The sequence below is a fragment of the Urocitellus parryii genome, chromosome 3 (genome assembly GCF_045843805.1).
Source record: "Urocitellus parryii isolate mUroPar1 chromosome 3, mUroPar1.hap1, whole genome shotgun sequence".
Classification (NCBI taxonomy): Eukaryota; Metazoa; Chordata; class Mammalia; order Rodentia; family Sciuridae; genus Urocitellus; species Urocitellus parryii.
The window spans coordinates 11,720,722-11,746,345 of NC_135533.1; the positions used below are offsets into that span (position 1 = coordinate 11,720,722).

Genomic DNA, 25,624 nt, shown 5'->3' on the forward strand with positions numbered 1-25,624 from the left:
TGCCCTGCCCCCCACTAGGGAGGAGGCAATATGGGGCTTCCAGAATAGGAAGTGGGTAGAGCAGGAGGCGATGGAAGAGAAGGGATGAAGTGGCACATCCAGGGGATACATTCACCCTGAGGCCAATCTGGGGACACTACCTTGAGAATACATCTATGGGAGAGGTTGTGGGGGGGTGTCAAACCGCCAGATAAAACCGTCTTTAACACCCCCGCCCCCTTCCTGAACTGGCTTCTCTCTCCTCCTCTGCTCTCTTCAGGAGGGTGGGGACAAAAGTGGACAAGAAGGAAGGAGACAGAGCCAGGCCAGGGGCATGGGGACTCCCTGGAGCCAGGAGGTAAGTGGCTTCCTCGGTGGCATTGAAGTCAGTCCTTCCAGCTCTAAAGTCGCACAAACCCTCCTTGCTCAGTGCTTACCCCAAACGGGCACCGTCCTGTGCTTTCTCATCCTGCAGGGCCTGAAGAGGGATGGGTCTAGGAGAATCAGCAGAACTCCCTCTGGGCCAGGGGGCCCGGGCACTAACTTATTCCCTCTCTGTGCCCTCCCCTCGCCCTTTTCTACCCCTCTCTCAAAACTCCTCCATGTTGTCTTTTTCACCTCGGGGCTCCTCCCACAGAGCTCTCCAGAAGAGGGGCTGCCCACTGAATGGAGCCCAGAGTGGTCAGTGACCCGGCGGCTGCTGTTGGTGGTCTCCCTTTTCAGCCTGCTTCTCGGTTCTTCTGTGCTTTGGGTTTACATCTTCCAGAACTGCGGTCCTCGTAAGCAAGATTCTGGGACACCCCGGAGCCCAGGCAGCTGTCCCTCAGCCATGGACGCCGTCCTTGGCCCTGAGGCTCCTGCCCTCAGACTTACTAGCCACTTGCCCAGACCCTTGTATTCCCTGTGAATCCCTGGATCCCACACCTGGCTCCCACTCCCACCATGTTCTTCCGACCCTGGTTTCCCAGTGGATCCTCCCCTTTGATCCTCACTGGGGATTCCTTGGCCAGCCCCTTGGGGGAGCCCTCATCCCTTTCCCTCTTCTCTCCTAGCTCTGAGCTGTTCCCCACAGGCCCCTGTGAGACACCCCTGTGTTTGGATCTCCTGGCTCGGTACCAGGCCTCTGGGAACACCAGTGAGGCCCCCTGCACTGACTTCTTCAGCTTTTCCTGTAAAAAGGCCAAAAGGATCAGTGATTCTTTTCAGGATCTTGCGGAGGAGAATAAGAAACGTCTGAAGAGACGACTAGGTGAGGAAGGCAGGCCAGAAGATGCTCTGTGCAAGTAGATGGCTGAGCCCAGGACACCATGACTGCCCCCAACTCTGCACTGCGGGGAACAACGGGTTTGCGCCATCCTCGGTGGAATTTCTTGGGTTGGCTTCTCCACCCCTTTGCTCTCACATCAGATACCTCTCTCCCTTCATCTTTTCTGCTCTCTCTCTCCATGATCTCTTCCTCTTTTCTTTACCACTTATATGTGGTTGCTCCAGTCTATTTGAGTGCTCTTTTTTAACAAGTTCCATTACCTTCGTTTTTCCCCCAATTTTTAATTTCTATCCTATGCATAGTATTTTCTACTACCTACTCCTCTTCAAGACATCCTGCACTTTAAGTCCTTATCAACATTACCTTCTCCTTTTCATCTCTCCTCAAATTCCCTCTCACAATGACTTCTTGCTTCTCCCCCTGAAACGCTGGACCATGTCAAGCAAGTTGAAATGGAACAAGGCATAATGGAAATGGGTGATTAGAGATGATAAGGGGAAGAAAAGAAGCTGAATAGAAGTGAGAGGGGCTTTCATTACGAGTGGTGTATGTGGAAAAGAATGAGTGAGCACAGAGCAAGAGGAGAGACAACTGGAATGCAGGTGAGGAATATTCCTGAAGATGGAGGCTATGCAGAAGAATGAATAACTGCCAGGACTGAAATGAAAACCAAGACAGAGGGGCAGATGAAAGGCAAGAAGAAGGGCACCCAGGTTTGTTCCACAGTTTAGCAAATACCATGGTACCAACCTAGGTTCCTTTCAATACATGAATGGATAAAGAAAATGTGGTCTATGTATTCAGTGGAGGTTGAAAGAGGGGTCCCAGGAAGTTGGTGGATGGCAATGAAGGTTTAGTAATAAGGACAAATAAGATAGGCAAGAATTTCCATTCCAAAGAAACCTAGAGAAGGGGTTGACAGTGTAAATTGGAACCCTCCCTTTTATAAGAAAAGAGTGGGAAGTAGGTTTTCTTTTGGTTGAGGAGTACTTTCAGTTAAGGCACAGAAATGAAAAGAAATACCATGCTCAGGATAAGTTCTGTTTTTCACGAAGGGATGAAGAGATATCAGGGACACTGAGGGGAGAGTTGTAGATTTTAGTGGGCAGATGATCAGATAGATGTGTGTGTGTGTGTGTGTGTGTGTGTGTGTGTGTGTGTGAATTACTGTAATGTGTTGGATTGTTTGTTTTCTGAGATCAAGAGATGAGGAGTGTCTAAACTCATGGAGTTCTTCCCATTCTCCTCTTTTGATGAGTTTTCTTCCCTGCGTTCCCTCAAAGTCCTCTGGTTCCCTGATTCTGTCCCTGTCCCTTCTGCCTTCCGTTTCTCTCCATTCTCCTTTGAATCATATCCCTCTTATCCCTATCCTTTTCTTTTATTCTTTTGTTTAATTGATAGCCACGGTGTCAGTAAAGACTTCCTGGAAGAGATACTCAGAGCCAACATTTGAAAACATGTAAGAATTTTCTAAGTGAAGTGTGGTTAATTGTAGGCAAAAGGAGCAGAGTATACAAAGAAAGAAGAGACATTCTTTTCCTTCTTCTTTTGTTTTCCACTTTTCCCTTATTTTCTTTATCATCTTCTTGTCTGCAGTCTCTCTTCCTGTTCTTCTGCTTGCATCAAGTTGATCCATTACAAATTGGATGTTTTTTTTCCATTTATTTAAAACAGTTCTTCCCCTTTCTTCTATGTTCCCATGGAGAACTTCCCTTTCTTTCCTTTAAGTGCTGTGTCTCTCACCTCTGGGTCTCTACACCAGATTCCACCCTTTAATTCTCCCATTCTTCCTTTTTAGAAGATCCAGAGTCCTGGCACCCAGGCTCTGGGAAGGAGAAAGCCTTCCAATTCTATAACTCCTGCATGGACACAGATGCCATTGAAGCCGAAGGAGCTGGTCCCCTTAAACAAGTCATTGAGGAGGTAAGAAAAATCGGGGCATTGACTTTTCTGGATATAGAACCCATAAGTCCAAAGTATGCTTAGGGCTGCCATTTTTCCTGGAATCTGGGTCTCTTTCCTAGGGATCCTTAAGTTCTAGGAGGGAGATGGAGATGGAAATGGCAATGCCCTGTGAAAAATCAGGAACTAGGGTAAGAGGAGAGAGAGAGAATAGATGCAGAGACCTAGAGGGATCAAAGGGCTCAGAAGTCAGGAGACAGAGCTATGAGAGGAAGGGAAAATCAAGACAATGGGGAGAGGTCTCATAGCTCCCTGTCCTTTTGCCTTTCTCTTTTTCTAGCTTGGAGGCTGGCACATCTCTGGTAACAGGACTTCCTTTGACTTTAACCAAACTCTGAAACTTCTGATGAGTCAGTATGGCCACTTCCCATTCTTCAAAGCTTACCTGGGACCTCATCCTGAATCTCAGCACACGCCAGTCATCAAGGTGAGAGCTGCACTGGCAAGAACATAGCTGGACCCGGGCCTGGCTCAAGCTCTAGGCTGCCATCTCTTAGTGGAAGACTATAAGGTTTGGGAGATACAACAAATGTTCAAAATTTCCTATTTCAAGAGAAAATTACTGCTATGAGAGCCAGGGACACTAGGTCAAGGTGGAAGAAAGAGCAAGAGTCAGTTCTGGGAAGACTGGAATAGTTCCAACCTTCCTTATTGCTCATCTGGATTTCTCTCAACCTCTTAACTAGTCTTCCCATCTCCAGGTTTGCCCTATTCTTATTTACTCTTCATTTCTGCCCAAGGTACCTTTTAAACTAAGAGTTAATTATGCTATTGTTTCTGTTAAATGTCCCCCATTTTAATGGCTCATCAGGTCATCAAGATCTGATCCCTAATCCTTAGCAAAGCCTCCCAAGTCTTGTGATCTGACCCTTATACACTTCTCCAGCCTTATCTCCTACCACATTCTTTCTCCCTTTTATACCCTAACCTCTGCTGTCTCACTTGTAGCTCCAAGAATGTTTCTTCTTTCTTTGCATACTCTGCTCCTTTTGCCTACAATTAACCACACTTCACTTAGAAAATTCTTACATGTTTTCAAATGTTGGCTCTGAGTATCTCTTCCAGGAAGTCTTTACTGATACCGTGGCTATAAATTCAGTGAAATCCCTCTGTCCTGTCATATTCTCATGCTCTAAGCACTTAACACTCTAAATTGAAGACTTTGGGCCTCCTCCCAACAGGCAGCAGAGGTCCTCCTTGTCAAGCAGTTAGAAGTCTTTACTGGATGTTTATTGAGCGAATAAGTAAATAAATAGTGGCACCATCGCTATTGTGGTAGGCAATGTCATGCTATATATTTGGCTCCTGTTCTCAAAAAGTTCCACGGCATTATAAGGAAGAATATTGAAGAAGATCTGATAATCAGTGTAAGGTATTCAAAGTTCACTTTTAAAGTGTGTGCTCAGAAGTTTAATAGGTGTGGCCTTTGGAGATTTGTAAAGACCTGAGTTGGTTAAGGAAAGACTCAGAGAAGAGAATGTAAGGTGAGCCTTGAAGCATGGTCCATCTGCTCAGATGAAGGTGAGGCTGAAGGTCATCGCAAGAGCTATGGGAAGATTCTGAGCCAAAGGGAGAACTGGGAACACTGTGGCTTTTCCATGGGGTCAGTGAGAAGACTGGTCTGGAGGTAGGGTGGGGGACCGTAGGAAGAAAAGGAAGACAACATGTGAGGTTTGGCCTGGTTGTTCCTGGCCAAGGAAGCCAGGCAGATTTACCAGGAACAACAACAAGAACAACGCTACTGAGTGCTTTCAGATTTTATGATGGCTAGGTATAGAGTTTTAAGAGAGGCAGCAGTCTCGAAGGTCTACCAGAGGTGTTAGGAATCTAAGTGAGCACCATGAGGTCCTGAAATGGTGGAAGAAATGGAAAGGAAGAGCTAGGCATGAGGATAGAGCCAACTTCATCCTGGTGGTGGTGGTCTGAGGTGTTTCCAGAGGACTTAGTGACTGGATAAAAAAGGAGGGAGATGGAGGCACTACCAAATGATGGCACTGTTTTGAGTCTGGGTGGCTCCTGGGAATAGAATAGGAAGGGGCACCCATGAGAGGCTGGCTCAGAAGGGAGCCAGAGGAGAGGAAGAACAGCCAGGAAAGTGAACGTTAGACCAGCGTGTGTGGGACCACCCAGGAAAAGAGAGGACTTCCAGAAGGGGGTCATTGTTGATTCCTGAGATTTCCAAATTTCTTTCCTTTCCATAGGAATGGAAAGATGTCACTGGAGACCTGCAGATAGTTTCAAAACAGTTGTAGAAATGAACACAATTTATTTGGCGTTTAGGAGAAGGGTAAGGAAGTCGAATCATTGGCATAGATGCCTTTCTACTTTTTGAACTTAGAACCTAAGATGTGAAAAAAGGGTCAAGTGAAATATTTTTTATATGCTTAGAGGAAAAGTATATAGCTTCAATTGGGAGTGAGATGTAGATATTGATGAGAGAAAGGAAAGTGTAGAAATAAAGATCTTCAGAATCAAGGGCAAACTAGGGCATCATCACTATTGTGGTAGGCAAGGGGAATGGGGCACTCTCCTGGGGTGAAAAATTTAAGAGGTACCCCCAAACTCAGTATCAAGATAATGATGACTTGAATATTCTTTAAAAAAACAAAATCAATGCAAAAATCTACTATGAACAAAATTTCCAATTTTGGTTTATTGTGGATTTGAGAGGGGGCAGGAATTATATATTTTCTTCCCTAAATGGAACAAAAAAAAAACTTTATTAAGGACTTTTTTGGAAAATACTTACAATATTAAAAGTAAATTAAAATTTATTGTGGAATTTATGGTAAAATAATGCTAAGCAAATTTTTGATGTTATTCATCATGGATTTTTTCCATTAACTTAGATTTTTGAAAAATATTAAAATTTGTGTCCTGTTTTCTGTGTTGTGGCTACTCCTAATTATTTCAACTAAGGTGAGTGTCTCACCTGCCTTACCCCACACTTAACTCCGGCACAAGGAAGAGTTCCATCCAAGATGTTGATTTATTATATTTCTCTCTTGCTGAGCATCCTCAAACTGGTTGTAATTCCAATACCTGCTCACATTTTCATACCCGCACCTTCACCCATGCCACTTGCCCCCAATCTCTTCCTTTACTTATAATCCAGCTCCTTCTTTGTAGGCTCTTTACTCGCCTCTCCCCAAGCCATCTTTGGTGGAGCCTTCTCTACCTTCCCACACCTGCCCTCTCCATCCCCCATGCTCCCCATGTCTCTTCAGTCTCTCTTGTGTCCAGATAGACCAGCCAGAGTTTGATGTTCCCCTCAAGCAAGAGCAGGAACAGAAGATCTATGCCCAGGTAAGATGGTGCATGAACCCAAACCTGCCCTCAGATCTGGAGAAAGACTGGGACTCTGGCACCTGTGACCAAGGTTGTCTTCCTCCAGATTTTTCGAGAATACCTGACTTACCTCAATCGCCTGGGAACTTTGCTGGGAGGAGACCCCATCAAGGTGCAGCAACACGCCTCCTTGTCCATCTCCATTACCTCACAGCTGTTCCAGTTCCTTAGTCCCCTGGAGCAGCAGGAGGCACAGGACAAGCACTTCCAAATGGTCACTATTCACCAACTGCAGGTGCCTGGAACTGGAGGGCAGAGGACTGTGGGCATGACAATCTATCAAACTTTATTTATTTCTTTATTTATTTTACTTTATCTTCTTCCTCCTGCTGTCCTTGGCTCCTTTCTATCCCTATTATTCTCTGGCTGTATTTTTTTCTCAACGCTCCTCACTCCGTTTCAAACCCAAGGAGAAGCCCTTTCCCCTTCATTCTCGCTTCCCTTCATTCCCCCCACCCTCAGTTTTGTGTTCTTCCTCTAAGGAAATGGCGCCTGCCATCGACTGGTTGTCCTGCTTGCAAGCCACATTCACACCAATGTCCCTGAGCCCATCTCAGCTCCTTATGGTCCAAGACCTGGATTATTTGAGAAATATGTCGCAACTGGTAGAAGAAATGCTGTTGAAGCACAGGTTTGCCCCAGTTGGGTTTGGAGAGGAATTGGGAATGGAAACTGAGTCTGAGGACCCATAGGTTCCAAAGACCAAGGACACGGTAGGTGAGAAGGAACTGCAGAGAGGGGACAGAGTTAGTGTGCAGTGGATGACACAAGAGTGAATGGAGGGAACAAGTAGTATGCAAGGCTTAGGAGCATGAAGAAGGCATATGCAAGAAATGAAGGATCCCGGGGTCTGTGGGAGGGAGCAAAATGTCAGCCTCTGAAGAGGCTGCATCAGAGGAGATGCTGGTGAGCAGCTGTGGTGAGCAGATCCAGAACCTCCTTGGGAAAGAATCTCCAAGATAAATTCTGCTATGATTAGAAAGTCAAGGATGGTGGGACAGGAGTGTGACTCCATATTAGTTTTGCTGCCTTTCCTGATGCCTAAATGGCCACCACCCAAAGGTAGTGGCTTCCATCTGGGGGCTTGGACTCAGGACCCTTGTACAGAGTCACTCAGGGCAGCAGCATCTAGAAATCCCTTTTGAGGGAGGAAAGAAACACCCCTGTGGGCACCAGCAGGTTTACATAGGGTACCGGTTGAGAGAGCTGCTGTGCTTGGGAGATGCATCTTCAGACGAACTGAGGTTCTTTGGTTAGAGAAATAGATGAATCTGTTTGTTGAATTGAGCTCACCTCCTTGTGACTTAAGAAGGCTGCCTCTTTATCCAGTTCCTCTGTCATTCTCCAAACCTCACCAAGAAAGGCTCTTCTTGACTTGTCTGCATGCTGTGACAGTTATTCTTTGTAAATACACAGAAGGCTCTGCCCCCTGGAATGCTGACTTGGCTTCCACAAAGAGATTATTTTTCTGAACACCCCCTCCCCCACAGAGCCCTACAGTTTATATGAGGTCTCTTTTTTTTTTTTGTCTCCCTAGGGACTTTCTGCAGAGCCACATGATCTTTGGGCTGGTGGGGACCCTTTCTCCAGCCCTAGACAGTAAATTCCAGGAGGCACGCAGGGAACTGAGACAGAAACTGCGGGAGCTGACTGAGCGGCCACCCTTGGTGAGGAGAGAAAGCCATGTATTTTCCAGATGGGGGCGAATATTGGTGTATCTCTATGAGGGAAGGGGCCATGAGAACAGAGACCCCTCCACGTCTAGGCTTTCCGTGGAAGCAGGCAGGTTGGGAAGACAGACTCACTCAAGAAGCAAACTAGCAGATACCAGATTTTCAGGCACAAATTCCTGGCCACCTCTCTGGCCTTTTGCTGAGTTCTAGAGTTTAAATATAACATTGACATTATCAAGGACTGCTTTTGACCATTTGTCATCACTCTTAAACTGTTTGCTCAGTGATCTTGAGCTCTATGATTGGAGGACTCCCGACCTACAGTTTAGGACTCACTGCAAGAATACATAAACATAGCAAGCACTGGACTTCCCTCTGTCTAGATGATTCCACGTTTGATGTTCAAATGTGCTTCGCGAGGAGTTCATCTCTGATCCAGTGGGATCAGTGGTAGAGATGTTAATAACTCTGAGGAGGGGCCGGTGTAGGAAATATGCTTCACTAATCAGAGACTACTTGGAATTCTAGATCATATACATTCAAATGCAAGTAGAGATATCTACTACCCTGAAAACATCCCAACCTCAGCAAAGGCCACAGTTTTGCCTTGAAAATTATTTTTTCCTTAATAATTTTTGGACCATTTCTCTGTCTTAGAGAAACCTGAAATATGTATGGAATTCAGAGATGGGAAATGTATCCACAGAGACAGAAATATAGTTCTTGCTTATTGAGAGATTATTACATGCTCAATGTTTCCCTAAAACTTTGAGTCTAGTAGCTGATTTAATCCTCAAAATTCTCTGAGATATGATGGATATCATTTTATCTTTGTTTCAAAATAGGGAAATAGATGTACACCTATTAGGGAAGTTGCCCATGGTAATACAGCCAGTGAGTCGTTCGAACAAGAATGTAAACCCCAGCGGTCTGGCTTCTGGGTCTGAGTGTGATAGAACATTTCTTCTTGGGCCCTTCACTCAGGGGGGCAAATTCCAAAGAAGCTTTTGCCCAGCTCCTTTCTTGATTCCACTGAAGCCAAACAGAACCCCAGCTCTTGTTTTCTTGCTACAAAATTCCTGGAAACAAATAGCTTTCTGTAAAAGCCAGCACCATGGCCTGACATCATGGGTTGAAGGGTGCAGGAGTGCCAACCTGAGACTCAAGCTTAAAGAATGTAGAAGACTTTCAAATCCTGAAACCACTATCCTTTCTTCTAGGGAACATATTTGTCCTTAGGCTGAAAAGCTGAACCAAGCTCTGCCAAGAAATAGTGGTGTGACCTTGGGGAAACTACTTCACCTTTCGGGAACAACAGTACAAAATATGACACAATAACCTACCGTGCTCAGCCAAAAAACACTGAGTGGCTGCTGTCTGTAGTTATGTTCCTGGAAAACTTTGGTTTAAAACCACAGATATTCTGGGGGTTCCCAAGAAGGTGCATGGTGGCAGGTTTGAGGATCAATGGCATCTCTTTATGACTGAAGCCATGTCTAGAGACCCAGGGTGTTCCAGCAAAGAAAGAGATCTCATCTGGTCAGGACAGCAGAGAACTTAGCGCCATATGGGGTATCTTCCTGGTGGCTCTGTCTGAGAAGAGATGACAAGGTTTGCCCGAGGGGCTGTGTCCAGGGCTACTGCTGAAACACGATGCGGGTGTTTGAAAAACAGAAAGTTAAATCAGGGCATCTGGAACAGAGGGAATAGGAGAACAGTGAGGTGGAAATGAGAGAGGCGTTGAGAGGACCTCACAGGGTTTGCAGGTCACTGTAAAGACTTTGCTGTTCTCTGCATGAAATAGGGATTGCAGGGGAATTTGTCTTTCATGTTTTAAAAGAAAATATTTTAAGTGAAGTAAGGGATTTTCTGACTCAAATGATGTAAGAAGAAAAGTGGGGACAAGGACAAAAATTAAGGTTTCAGCTTTGATTTGACCAATATTTGGGGTTCTATCCAAGAGTCATTAATTTACAAACTTTATTGTTCCTAAAGAATTCTAATTTCAGTCGTCTTTATTCGATAAGATGGCTAACTTTTATCATCTGACTATCTTTGCTGGGATATGTAGTCAGTGAAAATGTTTTGGAAAGTAAAAAACAGACCAAAAAATAAGAAAAGAAAAATAGGACATCACATTTGTACCTGTTAAATGTGTAGTATTTATATTCAATCAAAGATCCCAATTTGTTTATTCAATAATTTGAATCGTTGTTTCAACAATCCATTCTATGACTTTTCCTTTACATCTTTGGGTTGTTTGCAGTTTTATTCAGTATTTCTTCATCAGACCACTGCTAGATCCCGAAGCTGGGAGGACTTTGGGTCAAGTTATTGATGACTTACCTATACAGTCATCCATTTATTCATGTGAGAAATATTTATTGAGCACCTTCTATGTGCCAGACACTTCTTTACTCACATGGAATATAGAGGAAACAAAACAGACAAGTATTCTTGCTTGTAGGCATTTGTATGGTGGAGGAAGAAAACAAACAAAAAATGTTGGGTGGTGTTAGGGTCAAAAGCGTAACAGCAAATGAAGAAAGTGATGCTAGGTGGGCAGCAGTTGTGAGTCTTGATGGGAGGGTCAGGAGAGGTCATAGGAAATCCAAGTCCTCCACCATCCATGTTTAGTTATGGTTTAGCCAGATGAGAGTCTGTTCAAATTGCACCATCGTTTAGCATTGATTTTTCTATTGAATTTCCTAGGACTAGGACTTGATTAGTGGTTCTGCCTGACATTCTCCTGAAATCAAAATAACTCCAACAGAGTGACATTAGAATAAACAGAGGAAGGAGCCAGGTGTGGCACACATGCCTATAATCTCTGAAGGCTGAGACAGGAGGATGGCGAGTTTGAGACCAGGCTGGGCAATTTAGGAAGATTCCTGTTTCAAAAGAAGAAATAAAAAAGGCTGGCCGGGCACGGTGACACATGTCTGTTATCCCAGCAGCTCGGAAGGCTGAGGCCAGAGCATCGTGAGTTCAAAGCCAGCCTCAGTAATTTGGTGAGGTCCTTGGCAACTTAACAATATCTTATCTTTAAATAAAGAATTAAAAATGTCTGGGGTTGTGACTCAGTGGTTAAGCACCCTTGGGTTCAATCCCTGGTGCCAAAAAAAAAAGGCTGAGATTGTGGCTCAGTGGTAGGTAGAGGTCTCTGGGTTCAGGTCACAAAACTGGGGGTGGAGGGGGGGAGATAGATATAATGCTTATGGAATTCCAGTGGAATTTAAAATATGCAGAGTATTTTGAAGGTATTATTTTACCTGATCCTCCAATCTGTGAGGAAGGTAGAACAGGCATTACTCTTATTTTTACGGCTGGTGCAACCAGAGTACTGGGGTTTAGATTAATAACCATGCTTGGTAAATGCTGGATACGGTTCAGGAGATTGTGGTGGCCCTTGAGGATCACTTTAGTCTATAGATTTGTTTTGTTGATTTTTAGAGTAATTTACAACTTTGAGGGCTGGAGTTGTGGCTCAGCGGTAGAGCACTCGCCTCTCACATGTGAGACCCTGGGTTTGATCCTCAGCACCACATAAAAATAAATTTAAAAAAACAAATAAATAAAAATATTGTGCCCATGTATAACTAAAAAATATTTGGGCTGGGGTTGTGGCTCAGCGGTAGCACGCTTGCCTAGCATGCATGAGGCACTGGGTTCGATTCTCAGCACCACATACAAATAAATAAAAATAAAAAGGTCCATCAACAATTAAAAAAAATTTTAAAAAATTTACAACTTTGAATTAATTGCCAACATTCCAAAACTGGGAGATGACGTGCCAATATTCAGATTTCTAATTGCCTGTGGATGCATGCGACATGCAAAGCTTGGCAGCCCTGGGCAGCCTTCTCGGGTGACAATGTTTGACTGTACCTGAAAAGGGCACCTCAGTACAGCTGGTGCTCCCTGTCCAGTCTCCCATAGCCTTGCCCTGCTCTGAGCTTGGGCTGCTGGACTGTTGCTGCATGGCCCCTGTTGGAAATCGTGGCTCCTGCTGTTTCCTATGCCCCAGTTTAATGAGCCTTTTAACCAGATAAATTTTTATTATTTTAGTATTATCTGTCCTCAGTGATCTCTCCTTGGTTCTTAATAGTTACACATTACTTTCAAAATTCTCTAAAATAATTTCTTTAATGACTCATTCTAGAATTTTGCTTAGGAATTAACATTAAAGATTCTCCACTGGGCTATTGTCCTTCATTCTACTTTACCCCTATTGAAGATTGTCCAAAGTTTTGCTTCCCTCCGGACTCTTGGAATTTTTCCTGAGTTCTATCACTTCTGAAATATCATTATTCATGGTTCAGAGGTGATAGATGAAAATTTCTCAGTGTCCTAAAATTAATCTACTGAGCTTCATTTCTTCCATCTTATATGTAAGTGCAAGATGATGGGTACAGACCTCAACAGATTTAGGGATTCTAAAGTTTTAGGGAATCAGATTTAGGGAAGCCATTTATTCATTTGTGGACTCTGGCACCCTAGAGCTTATTTCCTGGATGCGAGAAATGGCCTTCGTTACAGAGGGGATTTTGGTTTTATAGGGTACAATTAGGGTGGTTTCATCATTGGAATTTGTGGGCGTGCCCATTCGTTCGAATAGTCAGGAGCTAGTTAGGTAGGTTAAAACTTTAACTCAGGAGGGCAGCTGTAAAAGGTTGAAATTCATCGTTACTTGGACAGGTAGGAGCCCAGATTGTGAAGGATGGGTATTTAAATCTGTTCATCTCCTTCCTTCAGGGACAATTGTTCAGTATTTACCATGTGTCCTAATTTGCAATGGGGAAGGGTCAAAGTCCAGAGCCTAATGCTCAGTTTTCAGTATTGGCCTTCCTTCCTTCCCATTGTTATAGGGAAGGGATTTACTGAAAGGTTAATGCTTGGCTAGTTTCTTTCCCTTCTCCTGAACTGCTTTGTCTCTGCTTTTCCTCTGGGGGCTGTTTCATAGGATTATTATTTTTCATAACTCCTCATTATATATTTTACAGATTTTTCTCTTTTTATTCTATGTCTTTTTCTCTCTGCAGTCATTGTGGTTTACTTTAGCATTTTTATCTTGAAAGACAGCTGGGGTAGTAGTCTGAATGGTGTTCTGTACTCTTGAGTAACCAGGTCTCATTACAAAGGGTGTTGGAGAAATGGTCAGGCATCCACCCGTGAAGGGGATCAGCAAACAAGTCGGGAAGTGTGAAAGGGCGGGCAGATCCACATCACCGAGTTCACCCGGGTCCCCCACAGATGCTGTTGCTGCTGCACCCGGGTGCAGCCAGAGTCAAGGGAGAGGCATTCTCAGAGACAGGTCTGTCTGGAGTAGGAAGGATGTTGAAAGTCATTGCAGTCAGACCCACATTCCCAATGGGAACCCATTGCTTTTCACATTGATATTGCAGAACTTCGACTGGCACACCTTAGAAAGGGTCTGACCACCTTTCACAAGAAGAGACATGCACAGAGTTTATGGTTCAGAGAACAGAGCACACAGATTTGGGCACCCAAGACTGGAGCAACCTGCAAAAGAATGAACTGCCCAACAGGCAGGCCCAGGAGCTTCCTCTCCACCCAGGCTGCAATGACCCGCCTTTCCATTTCCTCTAGTGGGATGCCCCTGGGGCCCCATCTCCAACCAGGGAACCAGCCCAGCTCATGTTAAAAACAGCAGTGACGGCTTTCCTACCTTCCTAGCCAGCCGATCTTCAGGAGGGAAATAAGTTACAGGAATAAAGTGGCTGGTTTCATCTCTTCTAACCCAGATTAGTCTAGTAGCTGGTTTTTGTAGGTTCCAGCTTGGCCACCCCTAGGCCAGTTGCCTGAATTTTTTTCTCTGGCTCCGCAATATGTTTCTTCATCCACCTGTGTCCTCTCTGGGCTAATCCCTGGTCAACTTTTCAAAACCACTCAATCCATTCTCTGAAATCTCCCCAGCATCTTTCTTTTGTTTTTTATTCTTTGGGTCATGCTCTTAGAAAAACATGTCCCTAGTTCTCTTGAGCTGATAATTTTTCTGTACCTTTGAAGTTAAATTTTCCCTTTCTCATCCTAGTTCCCCTCAAAAAAAAAAATTGGGTGAAAGTTTTGTAGATTTGTGAATTATACACTTAGCTACTTTTTTTCCCCTTGCTTCCTCAAGCAAACAATGTAGCCTCCAAAGCCCAGTTTTATTAATGATTTTCTTCTTTATGACTTAAGGTCCTACAATATGATATATACACTTAGAGAGCAGGCATGGGTGATGGTAGAGGAAGGGAATCACTGTCTTAACTGTCCATTTTGAGCAAAGAAGTGTGGGAGGGTGGAGTCATTGCTGGGACCCAGGGCCCTGTGTGTGGTGGGTGGGGACCGGGGTGGGTAATTGTCCTACTAAAGGAAGAGGTTAAGCTTCTCCTCCACCCCTGCCCAGGAGCCTTGTATTCCCTCAGAGCAATGCCTGCCGGGAGTCTTGCTTTCCAATTAATAGGCAATTTGCTCAACCAGGCTCACAAGACCAGCTGTGGAGGACCCAATCCCCTATATGCTGAGTAGGAATGTATGGCCAGAGGGGGTAATAAAGAGAGATAAATCAGGGACTCCAGGGGAGAGAGCAGGCTCTGGGGTGAAGATCTAGAGAAGATTGGTGAGGAAAGAGCCTTAGACTCACTCCAACTTTGTCTCTGCAGCCAGCCCACCCGAGATGGATGAAATGTGTGGAGGAAACAGGCACTTTCTTCGAGCCCACCCTGGCGGCCTTGTTTGTTCATGAGGCATTTGGCCCAGGCATCCGAAGTGCTGTATGTGAGAGCAATCCCCTGCTGCGCCCCCTGCCCCGTCCTATGGACTGCATGCTTCTCAGTAGTATGTGTAGGTGACAGGGGGATCCCAGAGGTCCCTCCACCCCCTGGGTGGGCACAGTTCAGCTATGGAACACGAGTAGGCATAACATGCACTAATTTGGACACGTCACCGACTTCCTTGGTCTTGTGTTTCTTCAACCATAAAATGAGAAAATCGAACTCCCTGACCTTTAAGGCTCCTCCCTGTTTATCTAAGACTTTAGAGCAACACATGACATGACATGAGCATGAGGTGACGTAACCTTGAGGAGTACAAATACATAACTACAGGACACTTGGTGAGTGTCTGTCACATGCTGGGACTCTTGCAAGTATTTCACCTGCGACTGTATTAAAGTCTGGGTATCATCCTAATTTTATAGGACCAAGAACTGAGGCATGGAAAGGTTAGATGACTCGATAAAGGTCACACAGCTACCAAACAGCACAGTCAGGACTGAACTCGGGCAGTCTGATGCCAGAGCCCAGGCTTCCGAATATTGTCACTCACTTTCTTCCCCTAAGAGAGGATGCATGCAAGATGCTGGGTGGCTGAAAAACAGGAACTCTACTTTCAGGCCCTGAAGATGGGGAGAGGCCCACTTGTTAGGAAGCTGAAGAGCTCAGAAGGATGAAGAGAGGAAGTGCATGCATCGAGAGGGAGGGTGGGAGGACAAGATCCCGATCCCGAGAGCAGAGGGGGAGACGGCAGCCCTCTTCTCCCTTGGCTCCAACTGTAAGGGCCTCTCCAGCTCAGATCTCCCTCTTCCTGATTGACCAGTGGTGGCCAGCTCCCACTTTCCTCTCTGTACTTGGCACTGCCTTTTTAGCCCTGCCTTTATAGTACCTAGGAAAAGGCCTTCCCCTCCTCTTTCTGAGCTCTTCTTCCTTCTGTGATGGCTCCTCCTGTGAAGGCACCCTCCAGAGCCAAGGCCCCCTGAAGGTCAGTGCTGTGGCAGAGCCAGAGCTGAGGCTGATCTTGGTTCTGTTACCCTGTCCCCCACCCTCACCCCCACAGGCCATGGAGCTATTCACTGAGATCAAAGATGCCCTTGTCGCACACCTCAAAAGACTCCCCTGGATAAGTGAAAAGACCCGAAGAGAGGCCCAGAACAGGGTAAGGCCAAGATTGCAGGCCAGTGTGGGAATGCTTAGGGGTAGGTCAAACGACAGTGGAGGGGGAGAGAGCCAAAGGCACAGGCGGGAAGTACAGATGCCACTGTGCTGCACACACGCCTGGAGACAGTATTAAAGGCTCCGAGACAGTCAGGGAATGTGAGGTCCTTACCACCTTTCATGTCTCTCCCCAGATCACTCAGCTGCAGGTGCAGATGGGAGCCCCTGAATGGACCCTCAAGCCGGAGCTGGCCAGACAAGAATACAGCAATGTGGGTCCCTGCCTTTTGCAGCTCTCTTCCCTAACCCAGCCAAGTCTTATCCACATCATCCATTTTCCCTGAGCAATTCTTACCCACCCACTTCCTTGCCCTGGTGCTGGCTGGGTCTTGCCAGCAGAAAAACAGAAACTATTCAGGCTGTGATGCTTGTGTGCACACACCTGTGTCTTCTGTGACTTCCTGTGTATGTTTGTGTGCTGATGCACGCACGTGGAGCGTGTCTGCACCCACAGCAGTAGTGGTCTCCACTAACTCATGGATGTGTGTGTATGAGGGTATTATGTGTGTTTGGGTTTAATGTGCTCCTTGGAATACATAGATGTCCATCAGTGTTTTTGTGTGCCCAAGTCACCTCTTGCCTCCTCTCTAGATACAACTTGGACCTAACTTCCTGCAGTCTTTTCTGAGCTGTGTCCGATCTCTCCAAGCTAGAAAGGTCTGGAGCTTCTTGCAGCCTCTCCCTTACCACAGGTATGGGGTCAGAGGAGATAGGGACGTGCCATCCCTGAGATACCCCATCTATAATTAGTAGGAAAGGCATCTGGAGACTTGGAGGTGGCCATGGGGACAGTGATATTAGTTGGAGGAATTGTAGGTGCCTTGGGGCAGTTAATGATGGAGCTGTGTTCATATGTCCTTTCCCCACAGGTGGCAGGTGTCCCCCTGGGGGGTCACTGCTTCCTATTCCATACCTGACCATGAGGTGGTCTTCCCAGCAGGACTCCTGCAACCTCCATTCTTCCACCCTGACTACCCTAGGTAAGGGCCATTCTGGGAGGGTGGCCAGGGAGTTTCCCAGGAGAGATTAACAGTTGTTATGATGGATGAGATCCGTGGCTGGAGAATTGGGGTAAAAAATGTTGAAGGGGTAAGACAGGCTCTTGTATCCCTAGAGCCGTGAACTTTGGCGCTGCTGGCAGCATCATGGCCCGTGAGCTGTTGCACATCTTCTACCAGCTTTGTGGGTAACAGGGGCCATTGGGATGTGGGACCACAGGGAACCCAAGGGAAGACCTCAAAGAAGTCCTACAGGGGAAAGGAGGATTATTCAAGGGCTCCAGGAGGGACAGTCCTAGAAACCTGCAATGTTTCTGGGAGCCAGAACCTTCTGTGGCACAACCCACATCCCTTGCCATTTCATTTTCTTGCTCTGTTTTCAACAGTCCACCCTGGGGACTGCCTGGACTGTGACACCCGGGCCCTGCAGGAGGCACTCCTATGTTTGGAGCGCCATTACGCTGCCTTCCCATTGCCCAGTGGAACCTCCTTCAATGGCTCCAGCACGCTCCTAGAGAATGCCGCAGATGTGGGGGGGCTGGCCATTGCGTTCCAGGTGGGTCAACGGTCATGATCTGTTTTCACCAGCAGACTGAAAGGCACTGTCCTCAAGTTTTCCTTCCACCTTCTCTCATGCAAATAGACTTACATAATTTTCTGCCCTTTATATCTCCACATATCAGTTGGCAGCTTGGGGACACACCTCATTCCCTGTAGATTCCCCCCTCCCACTTTCTAAGAAATCTATCAGTCTTCCGGAAAATATTCTTTCTTTTGGCTCAGACCAATGTGTTAGTTCAGAACAGGGAACAAAGGCCCATGAGTCTGTTTGAGGTACTGCTCGAACGGCATCGAGCTTCCAGATGGTCTCAAGCATAAAGACAACTCTTCATCCTATCCCCCCAATCCAGGCATACAGCAGGAGCCTCCTAGAGTACCGTGGGGAGACCAAGCTGCCCAACTGGGACCTCAGCCCCCACCAGCTCTTCTTCAGAAGCTATGCCCAGGTAAGCAGCTGCCCTGCCTTCCTCAGCTTGCTTCAGACCTGATAAGCACCCTATTACTAATACACAAAGGCATTTTCTCTATGACACACCCTCTTCAAATACCCCTGACTCACTGCCACGGATGTCCCTGCTGTCGTCCTTTCTCACTTGTCCCCTTGCCCTCACCCTCCAGATTACTAAAAAATCCTTCAACCAAATCAGCAACCCTCCCCCTCCTCAAAAAGAAGAAAAAATTTCTCCTTCTAGGTCCCTCCCTCCATGAGTTGAGTCCAACATTTTCTTATCTCATAGGCCAGAAATACGGACCCTTTAAAATGACCCTACCAGAAGCTGACGATATGTAACATTCCTCCTCAGAGACTTCACCCCCAGGAGTGGTCCCCGTTTGACATGACCCTTTTTATCACCTGTGCTGCCCCAAGAGGCACAGTCCCCAGCTCCCTCGCAGAGCTGTCTCATTATTAGACTCGGCCTCCGGAGTCCTCACCAATGGTGTCATTGCGTAGCTTGGGCCCTCCTCTGCTCTCCTAGTGCCAGATTAAGTGACTTACAAATGACATGAATTCTACTAGGCCCTTGAGCATTTGAATCCTGCTCTACTCTTTGCCTGCTACTCCTGGTGACCCTTAGCCCCAGCCTTGTTCTAATAAACCTATAAGAACTTGATCTGGTCAGGCACGTCATACTACTAGTGACATGAGAGGCTGAGGCAGGAGGACTGCAACTTTTGAGACCAACTTCAGAAATTTATAAGACTCTGTCTCAAAATAAACAAAATGGAAAGGGTTGGGGATGTAGCTACGTGGTACAGCACCCCTGGGTTCAGTTCCTACTACTAGAAAGAAAAAGTCAAGACTTTTCTGCTCCTTACCCTTCCTCAGGTCCTGTGTAGGGAACCCAGCACCGAGCACTCCCGGGACACTCACAGCCCTCCCAGACTTCGAGTCCATGGACCTCTCAGCAACACCCCAGCCTTTGCCAGACATTTTCGGTGTCCGCGTGATGCCCTCATGAACCCCTCCAGCCGCTGCCAGCTCTGGTAACATGGACCCACAGACACAGCAATGCAGGTGGATCAGCAGCCCCTGGCCCATCCAGGCAGTGGGGCACCATCTCTTTTCCCTTCTATTCTCCAAATAAAAGGCGGCACTTGGTCCCCATCTGTCTCCCAATGACTCTTTCCTGCTATGTTCTATTCCTAGAAGTCAGAAAAGATAAGAGGGAAACGTGCCAAGGACGGTAGGTAGAAAAGGAAAGAGCTGGCGAGATGGTGGGTCTGAAGGTCAGTCAGTCAGTGGGCCAAAGGGCTGGCAATTCCACAGACCATTTAGAGCCCCAAGGGCTTGGTGAGGGCTCAGAAAGCTGCTCCCAATGGTTTTCAGGATTTTATTGCTATTTTATTGTCACTGCCTCCTCCCTCTAATCTTCTGTTTTGGACAAAGCCAGGAGAGGTGTAAGAGAGAGAAGGGTGTAGGTCTGGTGTGATGTCTCTGGCGGTGGGAGATGAAACTCTGGGCGTGGGGTGGCAACTGCAGTCTCTGTTGCTGCACCGAGTCTAGGTACCAGTGATAAGAGGTGGGGAGTGGTGTGTGAGCCCTTTTGGGGAGTAGTGACCTGAAGCCCACTGGGGGGAAGAGGTCAGTGAGCAATTATGAAGGGCAGGCAGACGTTCAGGTTTTCATTCAGGAACCAGGCCACCACCTCAGCCTCAATGTCTCTTATAAAAAAACCATGATGCTGGCCATGTTAAAGCAGAAGGCTAGATCAAAAAGGTGGTCTCGGACAGCTGCTGCCTTCGATGTTGTGTTCTCCTCTTGCTGGGCCATGTCCATCACCTGCCACAGCTCACCCACCGAGGAAGCCAGAAAATGTTCTTCAAACTGCTCTTGGTTCTGGTCTGGAACAGGGAAGAGGGGGAGGGATGGGCGGCCCTGATCCTGACCTGCCCCCACCTTGACCTGGCTGAGAGAGAAAAGTGGGGACCAAGGGGATTTGGCACAATCGCCACCTCTTTGGCCTTGACGAGAGAGGTGCTCCCCATCTAGATGTCCTTTCTGATCTGGGTTCAACCACAGCCCCAAATCCCACACACCCAAACCCCACCTCTAAGGCTAGCTGTCTCCTCTAAAGTGGTACCATCCTGGGGGAATGAGGGACATCTTTCAATATGAGGAAAACCCAGGTTCTCCTCCAGGACACTCATGCTCACCCATGCAGAAGCTGCATGCAATTACAGCTGGCCCAGGTGGGCCCTGGCTGGGAACCCTCCCTGCTCCAGACAGGACATTCTACCCTGATAGGGAAACAGAGCTGTCTCCCAGAATCCAAACCCATCTCAGATGCACCCTCATCTGAACAGCTACCTGAGGCCTGGCCTCAATCAGACCCAACCCTTACCTCCAGACTTTGTCTCTCTCTTCTCCACCTACCTGCAGAAGCCATTTTCTCTTTCTGCTTCCCCTCATCCATGTCTGGGCTGCCCTTCTGAGACTTCATCCCCTTCACCCGCAGCAGCAGTAGGAGGGCTGTCAGGAATGCTACCCAGCAGAGCTGGGAGCCCAGAGATGTCATGGGCCTGCCCACCCACAGCTTCTGGCCCACCAGCTCCCTAGTGCCCAGCAGGCTTCCCCCACCTGCCTCCCGGTCCCTGTCCCAGTCCTTACCCTTTCCCTGCATCGATTTCCTCTCTTCTCTTCCATAGGACCTCTGACTTCATGTGCTCTGTGACATCACAGCCATGGATCCCATGCTCATTCCAGCTCACTAGTGCATTCCATTGCCAGGCGGGAGGAGGAGGGTAGCCAGCCGGGGATGGCAGAGGCTTTTATAATGGCTGCAGTGGGTCATCCTGTAGAGATGGCAATAAAAAGGACTTAAGAGCTTGCAGAGTACTTTCTTTTTTATTTTGTACCCATGGGTGCTCAACCACTGAGACACATCCCCAGTTCTTTGTATTTATTTACTTATTTTATTTGGAGACAGGGTCTTGCTAAGTTACTTAGGGCCTTACTAAATTGCTGAATCTGGTTTTGAACTTGCAATCCTCCTGCCTCAGGCTCCTGAGATGCTAGGATTACAGGTGTGAGCCACTGTGCCCAGCTTACAAAGTACTTTCAAATCCACTATGTTATTGGTTCCACACAGGCACTGGCACTCCGAAGTACTAGTATTCTCATACCCATTATATAGATGAGGAAACCAAGGTTCACAGAAGAAATGATCTCTTTCTCGAGATCATAGAGTTACCAATGAATGGGCAGAGCAGGACTCTCAATTACAGCTTTTGAATGTGAACATGACATTTCTCCGCTGTCCACGTAGCATTTCTTAAAAGAGAGTGTCTTGAATAGATAAGGGCCAGACCAGACGTAGCAACAAGCAACAAAGATCACCAAATCCTGGGAACATGCTTCATGCTGTGCATGAAAGCCTAGTCTGTTCAAAGTGAAATAGAGTGGGGCAGATGGAGAGAGGGAAAATTCTCATGCTCTAAACCTGTGCATGAGCAACAGACAGACACAGAGACAGAGACACATACACAGAGAATGCACAGATATAGAAACAGAACAGTCTTTTGTCCCTGAGTAGAAGCCATTATCTCCTCTTCCTTCTCCTCTATTTTTTTTCCTTTCCTAGACTTTGTCCTCTTGTACCACTTGAAGCTAAAAACCTTCTCTCTTTCTCTCTCTCTGTCTCTCTCTCTCTCTGTACCAAGTATGATTGAACCCAGGGTCATACCTTGCTAGGCAAGTGGTTCACCACTGAGCTACATCCCCAGCACTCCACCTTTTCAGATAGGGTGTTGTGGTGTGGATCTGGAGTGGCCCCCAAAAGCTCATGTGTTGAAGGCTTGGTCCCCAGTGCAACAGGGTTCAGAGGTAGGGCTTTTAAAAAATGATTGGATCTGAAGGCTCTAACCTCACTAGTGGATTAATCCATTTGGTGGATTAATATTTTGAATAGACTATTGGATGGGGATAGAAATTGTAGGAAGTGGGACCCAGTTGGAGGAAGCAGACCACTGGAGGTGTGCTCTTGGGGACAATTTCTTGTCCCTGCCCCCACCACCCTCTCTTCTTCCCATCTGCCATGAACTGAGCAGCTGTCTGGGGGATGCCACTGCCATGACATTTCTGCCTTGGAGACAGCTGACCCAGGACTGAAACTCTGAAACTGTGAGCCAAAAATAAAAATAAACCAACCAACCAACCAACCACCGAAGGTCTCACTAAGGGGCCCAGGCTGACCTCAGACTTGCGATCCTCCTGCCTCAGCCTCTCATGTAGCTGAAATTGTAGGTGTGTACCATGGCACCTGGGAGTCTCTTCTCTTCTTTTACACTTTTCTTTAAGACACAGGCTCATCTCCAAGCCCTTCCCTTGAGGGAAGGAGTTACTCTGCAGAGGAAATGTAGTGGGGCAGGTGTCTCTGCAGCTCACTTTCATCCTGCCCATGAACCTGGTGAGCACAGACATGTTGGCCCCCTGGATGGTTGTGGGTTGGAGAGACAGGATGAAGGCCTTTCGTGGAAAACCAGAAGCCGATGCCAAACCATGAGAGGCAGGCTGGGTGCCCGGGACGGGGGAGGAGCTATCACGGCCACTAGCACTGCCCACACAGACCATGCCCGAATGAAGTGTGCACACGCTGGTGCAAGGACATATGCAAAAACATGTGCCCCTTGTTCAAGAGCGACCTGCAGACCTGGGAAGTGTGACAAGATTTGCCCTGGCTAGCAGATGTGTTCCTGTGGAGGCTGCTCCTTGTGCAGCAGATACCACCTCTGACATGATTCCTGGTGACCCAGATGACAGTGACCCAGAGAGCGGTCTGGAAGGGCACTTGATGATGAAGGAGGAAAGAGTCAGATTGAGAGTGACCCTGCTCACCCCTTCCTTGTACCCATTGAACTGCGGAGCCACAAAACTAATGCTTGAACGGAAAAAATAAAATCACTAATCTCCTCCTGGCTATTTTGGGGGAGGAGCGTGTTGATTCCCTGGCACAAAGAGAAGCCATCTCCAGCTCTGTAGATATGAATGGGGAGGGCAGCTGCGGGAGGGGCAAGCTGGAGTGGAAAGAACCAGTTTATACCCACCACCATTACTTCCACCTGCCTGACTCCTGGTGTCAAGAGGTAAATAAATCCTTGCAGGAAGCCAACAATCCATTTAAAAAAAAAATTTTTTTTTTGTAAAGTATAGAAAAGTACACACACACACACACACACACACACAAAGGCTAATCATTCCATCATTGAATGATATTCACTCTGAATGTTTTTAAAATGTAGTAGAACTCAGATCTGTTTCCTGCTTGCCTGTGGGCAGCTGGGGTGACAGGGCATTTCCTAAAACTTGAAACCCAGGTATGTTTTCTCCTCCTTCTCAGCATGTCAGTCTGAGAAGTCCTGCTGCTTTTCTGTAAGAGCACTCTGGGATGTGTTGATGGGGCGAAGCGCCCCAGCCCAGCTCCTCTCCCAGGCACCTGGCGGCATTAGACTCTAAGGTGTCCTGGCTGGGGAAGCCGCTATCTAAATTGGGGGTGTGCTTGTCCACAGAAAGCTGGGGCAGGACAGAGGAAGACAGAATGGCAATGCAGACTATTGCCAAGATGAGGAGTGGCGGAAGACAAGAGGAGATCAAAAGAGAGTCAAATCTCCCCTCTACCAGCTGGGACAGGCAGACAGTATGGTCTCCATCCAGAGTACTTGTTCATGCTCTTCCCATTAAAGTCAACAGTGTAGGCAGCAGCAGGGAACAGGGGAGACACTGAAGACCCAGGGGTGGGGACTTGAACATGGGGCCCTCTTTCCTCCTTCCCAGACTTACAGCTGATGCCCTTAGTGGTAGCCCAGGTACCTGCTCCGTGCAGCTCTGACCGGGCCAGCCTCCTCCACTGCCAGCTCCTCCCTCCCCCACCCCCTGAGGATTAGCTTTATGGGTTGAGTGTTTCCTTGGCAAGTGCTCCCTTCCTGGCCTGCCCCCCCCCCCTGCTTATCAGCGCATCTACAACCCCCACTTCAACCTTATCGCTCCCTCCATCTCCTTAGACTGGAAGTCCCCAGGCTTCAGTGATCATTACCACCCACACTGCCCCAACCCTCGGGAAGGCAGGAAAATGTCCCACAAGGTGACCCCTCCCCACTCCCTGGGTGAGAACACCTCCCAGTTCGGGACACCTCCTCTTCCTTTCTTGCTTGATTTTCCTTTCAATTCTTGTCCTTCTCTAGAGGTTATTTTATCCATCCCTTACTCCCTGGAGCACAGCAAAGGAGGAAGGCAGTTCTTGGTTCCAGAGGATCCCCAAGAGGAGGCTCCCAACATACCCCACCCAAGTCTCTCACATCTTTATGGACAAAAGACTCCCAAGAAGCAACAAGATCTGGAGAGGAACTTACTGAGAGCCAATATCCCCAATTCAGAGCCAGGTCCAGTCTTGCCTCCAGCCCTGGGGTTTGGGGGAACCTCACTTCTCCTCTGTGCTCTGTCCTTCATTCAGAAAACAGAGAACTTGTGCCCTATTCCCCTTGACCTCACAGAATGACTACAACTCAATGACATTGATATGCCTTTTTGAGAACAATCAGAACAATAGGCACAAGCTGTCACACAATAAAGTAATATAACCTCGACTTATCCGTGTCCATTCCTCCTGCAGCCTTGTTCCTGGAATGAGTCTTCAGATTTCCCTGTCCTACACTTTACTAGGCTCCTGCTGTTCAACTCCCCTTGGAGCACAGACCCCTGGGGGTTTCCTGGGATTTGTACCTGAGAGTCATGCTCAGGCTGGGCTCAGGAAAATGGCAGGGGAGGAGGAGTCACCACAGGCAGGGGTGGCCTGGAAAGGGGAGAGTCAGACACCCTCTTTTGAGGTCCAGACAGGAGCCACAGGCTTTTGAGGAGAAGCCATCCCCGGGTTCTTTGGGGGAGAATAAGCTGGTGAGGTCTTGTGACACATGGTACCTTACATACACTTTCTTGTTACGGTATAATTGCTTCCCCTAATTTAAAAATTCAGAAGATCGCTGTGAAGAATGCTCACCTGGCTGTAAGGGGTAAGAGGCAGGACTTAAACCGGGATCTGCCAGATTCCTGAGCTGGAGGCCTTTAGTTCCCACATCTTGCAACCCACAACCTGCACACCTTGTTCACGGGACCCACCTTCCAGGCACTGCCCTTGCTCCCTCTCCAAACTTGTCTGCCCCATTCCTCAGCCTCTCCAGGTCTCAGCTGACCCAGCTGACGGCCAGGACCCAAGAAGTTCCCTCCCCTTCCCCTATCCCTGCTCCAGGGCAGCTCTGTGCCCCCAGGCTCAGCTCTGGAAAGAGCTCCGCCCCTTCCAGGGAAAGCCTCCTCTCCCTAGGCAGGTTGGCTAGTCCCTCAGTGCACGT

The 25,624-nt window shown here is 47.4% G+C and overlaps 2 protein-coding genes across 3 annotated transcripts; one reads left to right on the forward strand and one right to left on the reverse strand.

Moving 5' to 3' along the window:
* The first annotated feature begins 313 nt into the window (after positions 1-313).
* Positions 314-19,274, forward strand: Kel (Kell metallo-endopeptidase (Kell blood group)). 2 transcript variants are annotated; one of them, XM_026412720.2, is made up of 18 exons: positions 314-337; positions 617-758; positions 1,052-1,228; positions 3,045-3,169; positions 3,489-3,635; positions 6,452-6,514; positions 6,603-6,791; positions 7,039-7,187; positions 8,094-8,223; positions 14,898-15,008; positions 16,069-16,167; positions 16,361-16,438; positions 16,818-16,918; positions 17,096-17,206; positions 17,341-17,408; positions 17,611-17,780; positions 18,136-18,231; positions 19,113-19,274. In XM_026412720.2, exons 1-18 carry the CDS (start codon positions 314-316, stop codon positions 19,272-19,274), a joined length of 2,142 nt encoding a protein of 713 aa, XP_026268505.2. The 2 variants fall into 2 exon arrangements, with proteins under 2 accessions (XP_026268505.2, XP_077652803.1); XM_077796677.1 differs by lacking the exons at positions 6,452-6,514; positions 6,603-6,791; positions 7,039-7,187; positions 8,094-8,223.
* Positions 19,275-19,949: 675 nt separating this feature from the next.
* Llcfc1 (LLLL and CFNLAS motif containing 1) lies at positions 19,950-20,802 on the reverse strand. The gene is made up of 2 exons (XM_026412703.2): positions 20,661-20,802; positions 19,950-20,128 (listed from the first exon to the last, which is right to left on the reverse strand). The coding sequence occupies exons 1-2, from the start codon at positions 20,800-20,802 to the stop codon at positions 19,950-19,952; spliced, it is 321 nt and encodes a 106-aa protein (XP_026268488.1).
* Positions 20,803-25,624: the final 4,822 nt, after the last annotated feature.

Excerpts from the sequence above, each read along its gene's own strand:
- Kel (XM_026412720.2), top strand. The coding sequence starts at position 314 with ATGGGGACTCCCTGGAGCCAGGAG. Across the intron at positions 338-616 it reads GGACTCCCTGGAGCCAGGAG|AGCTCTCCAGAAGAGGGGCT; the intron begins GTAAGTGGCTTC and ends CTCCTCCCACAG. Across the intron at positions 16,168-16,360 it reads GAAGAGAGGCCCAGAACAGG|ATCACTCAGCTGCAGGTGCA; the intron begins GTAAGGCCAAGA and ends GTCTCTCCCCAG.
- Llcfc1 (XM_026412703.2), bottom strand. The coding sequence starts at position 20,802 with ATGACATCTCTGGGCTCCCAGCTCTGCTGGGTAGCATTCCTGACAGCC. Across the intron at positions 20,129-20,660 it reads AGAGAAAATGGCTTCTGCAG|ACCAGAACCAAGAGCAGTTT; the intron begins GTAGGTGGAGAA and ends TCCCTGTTCCAG.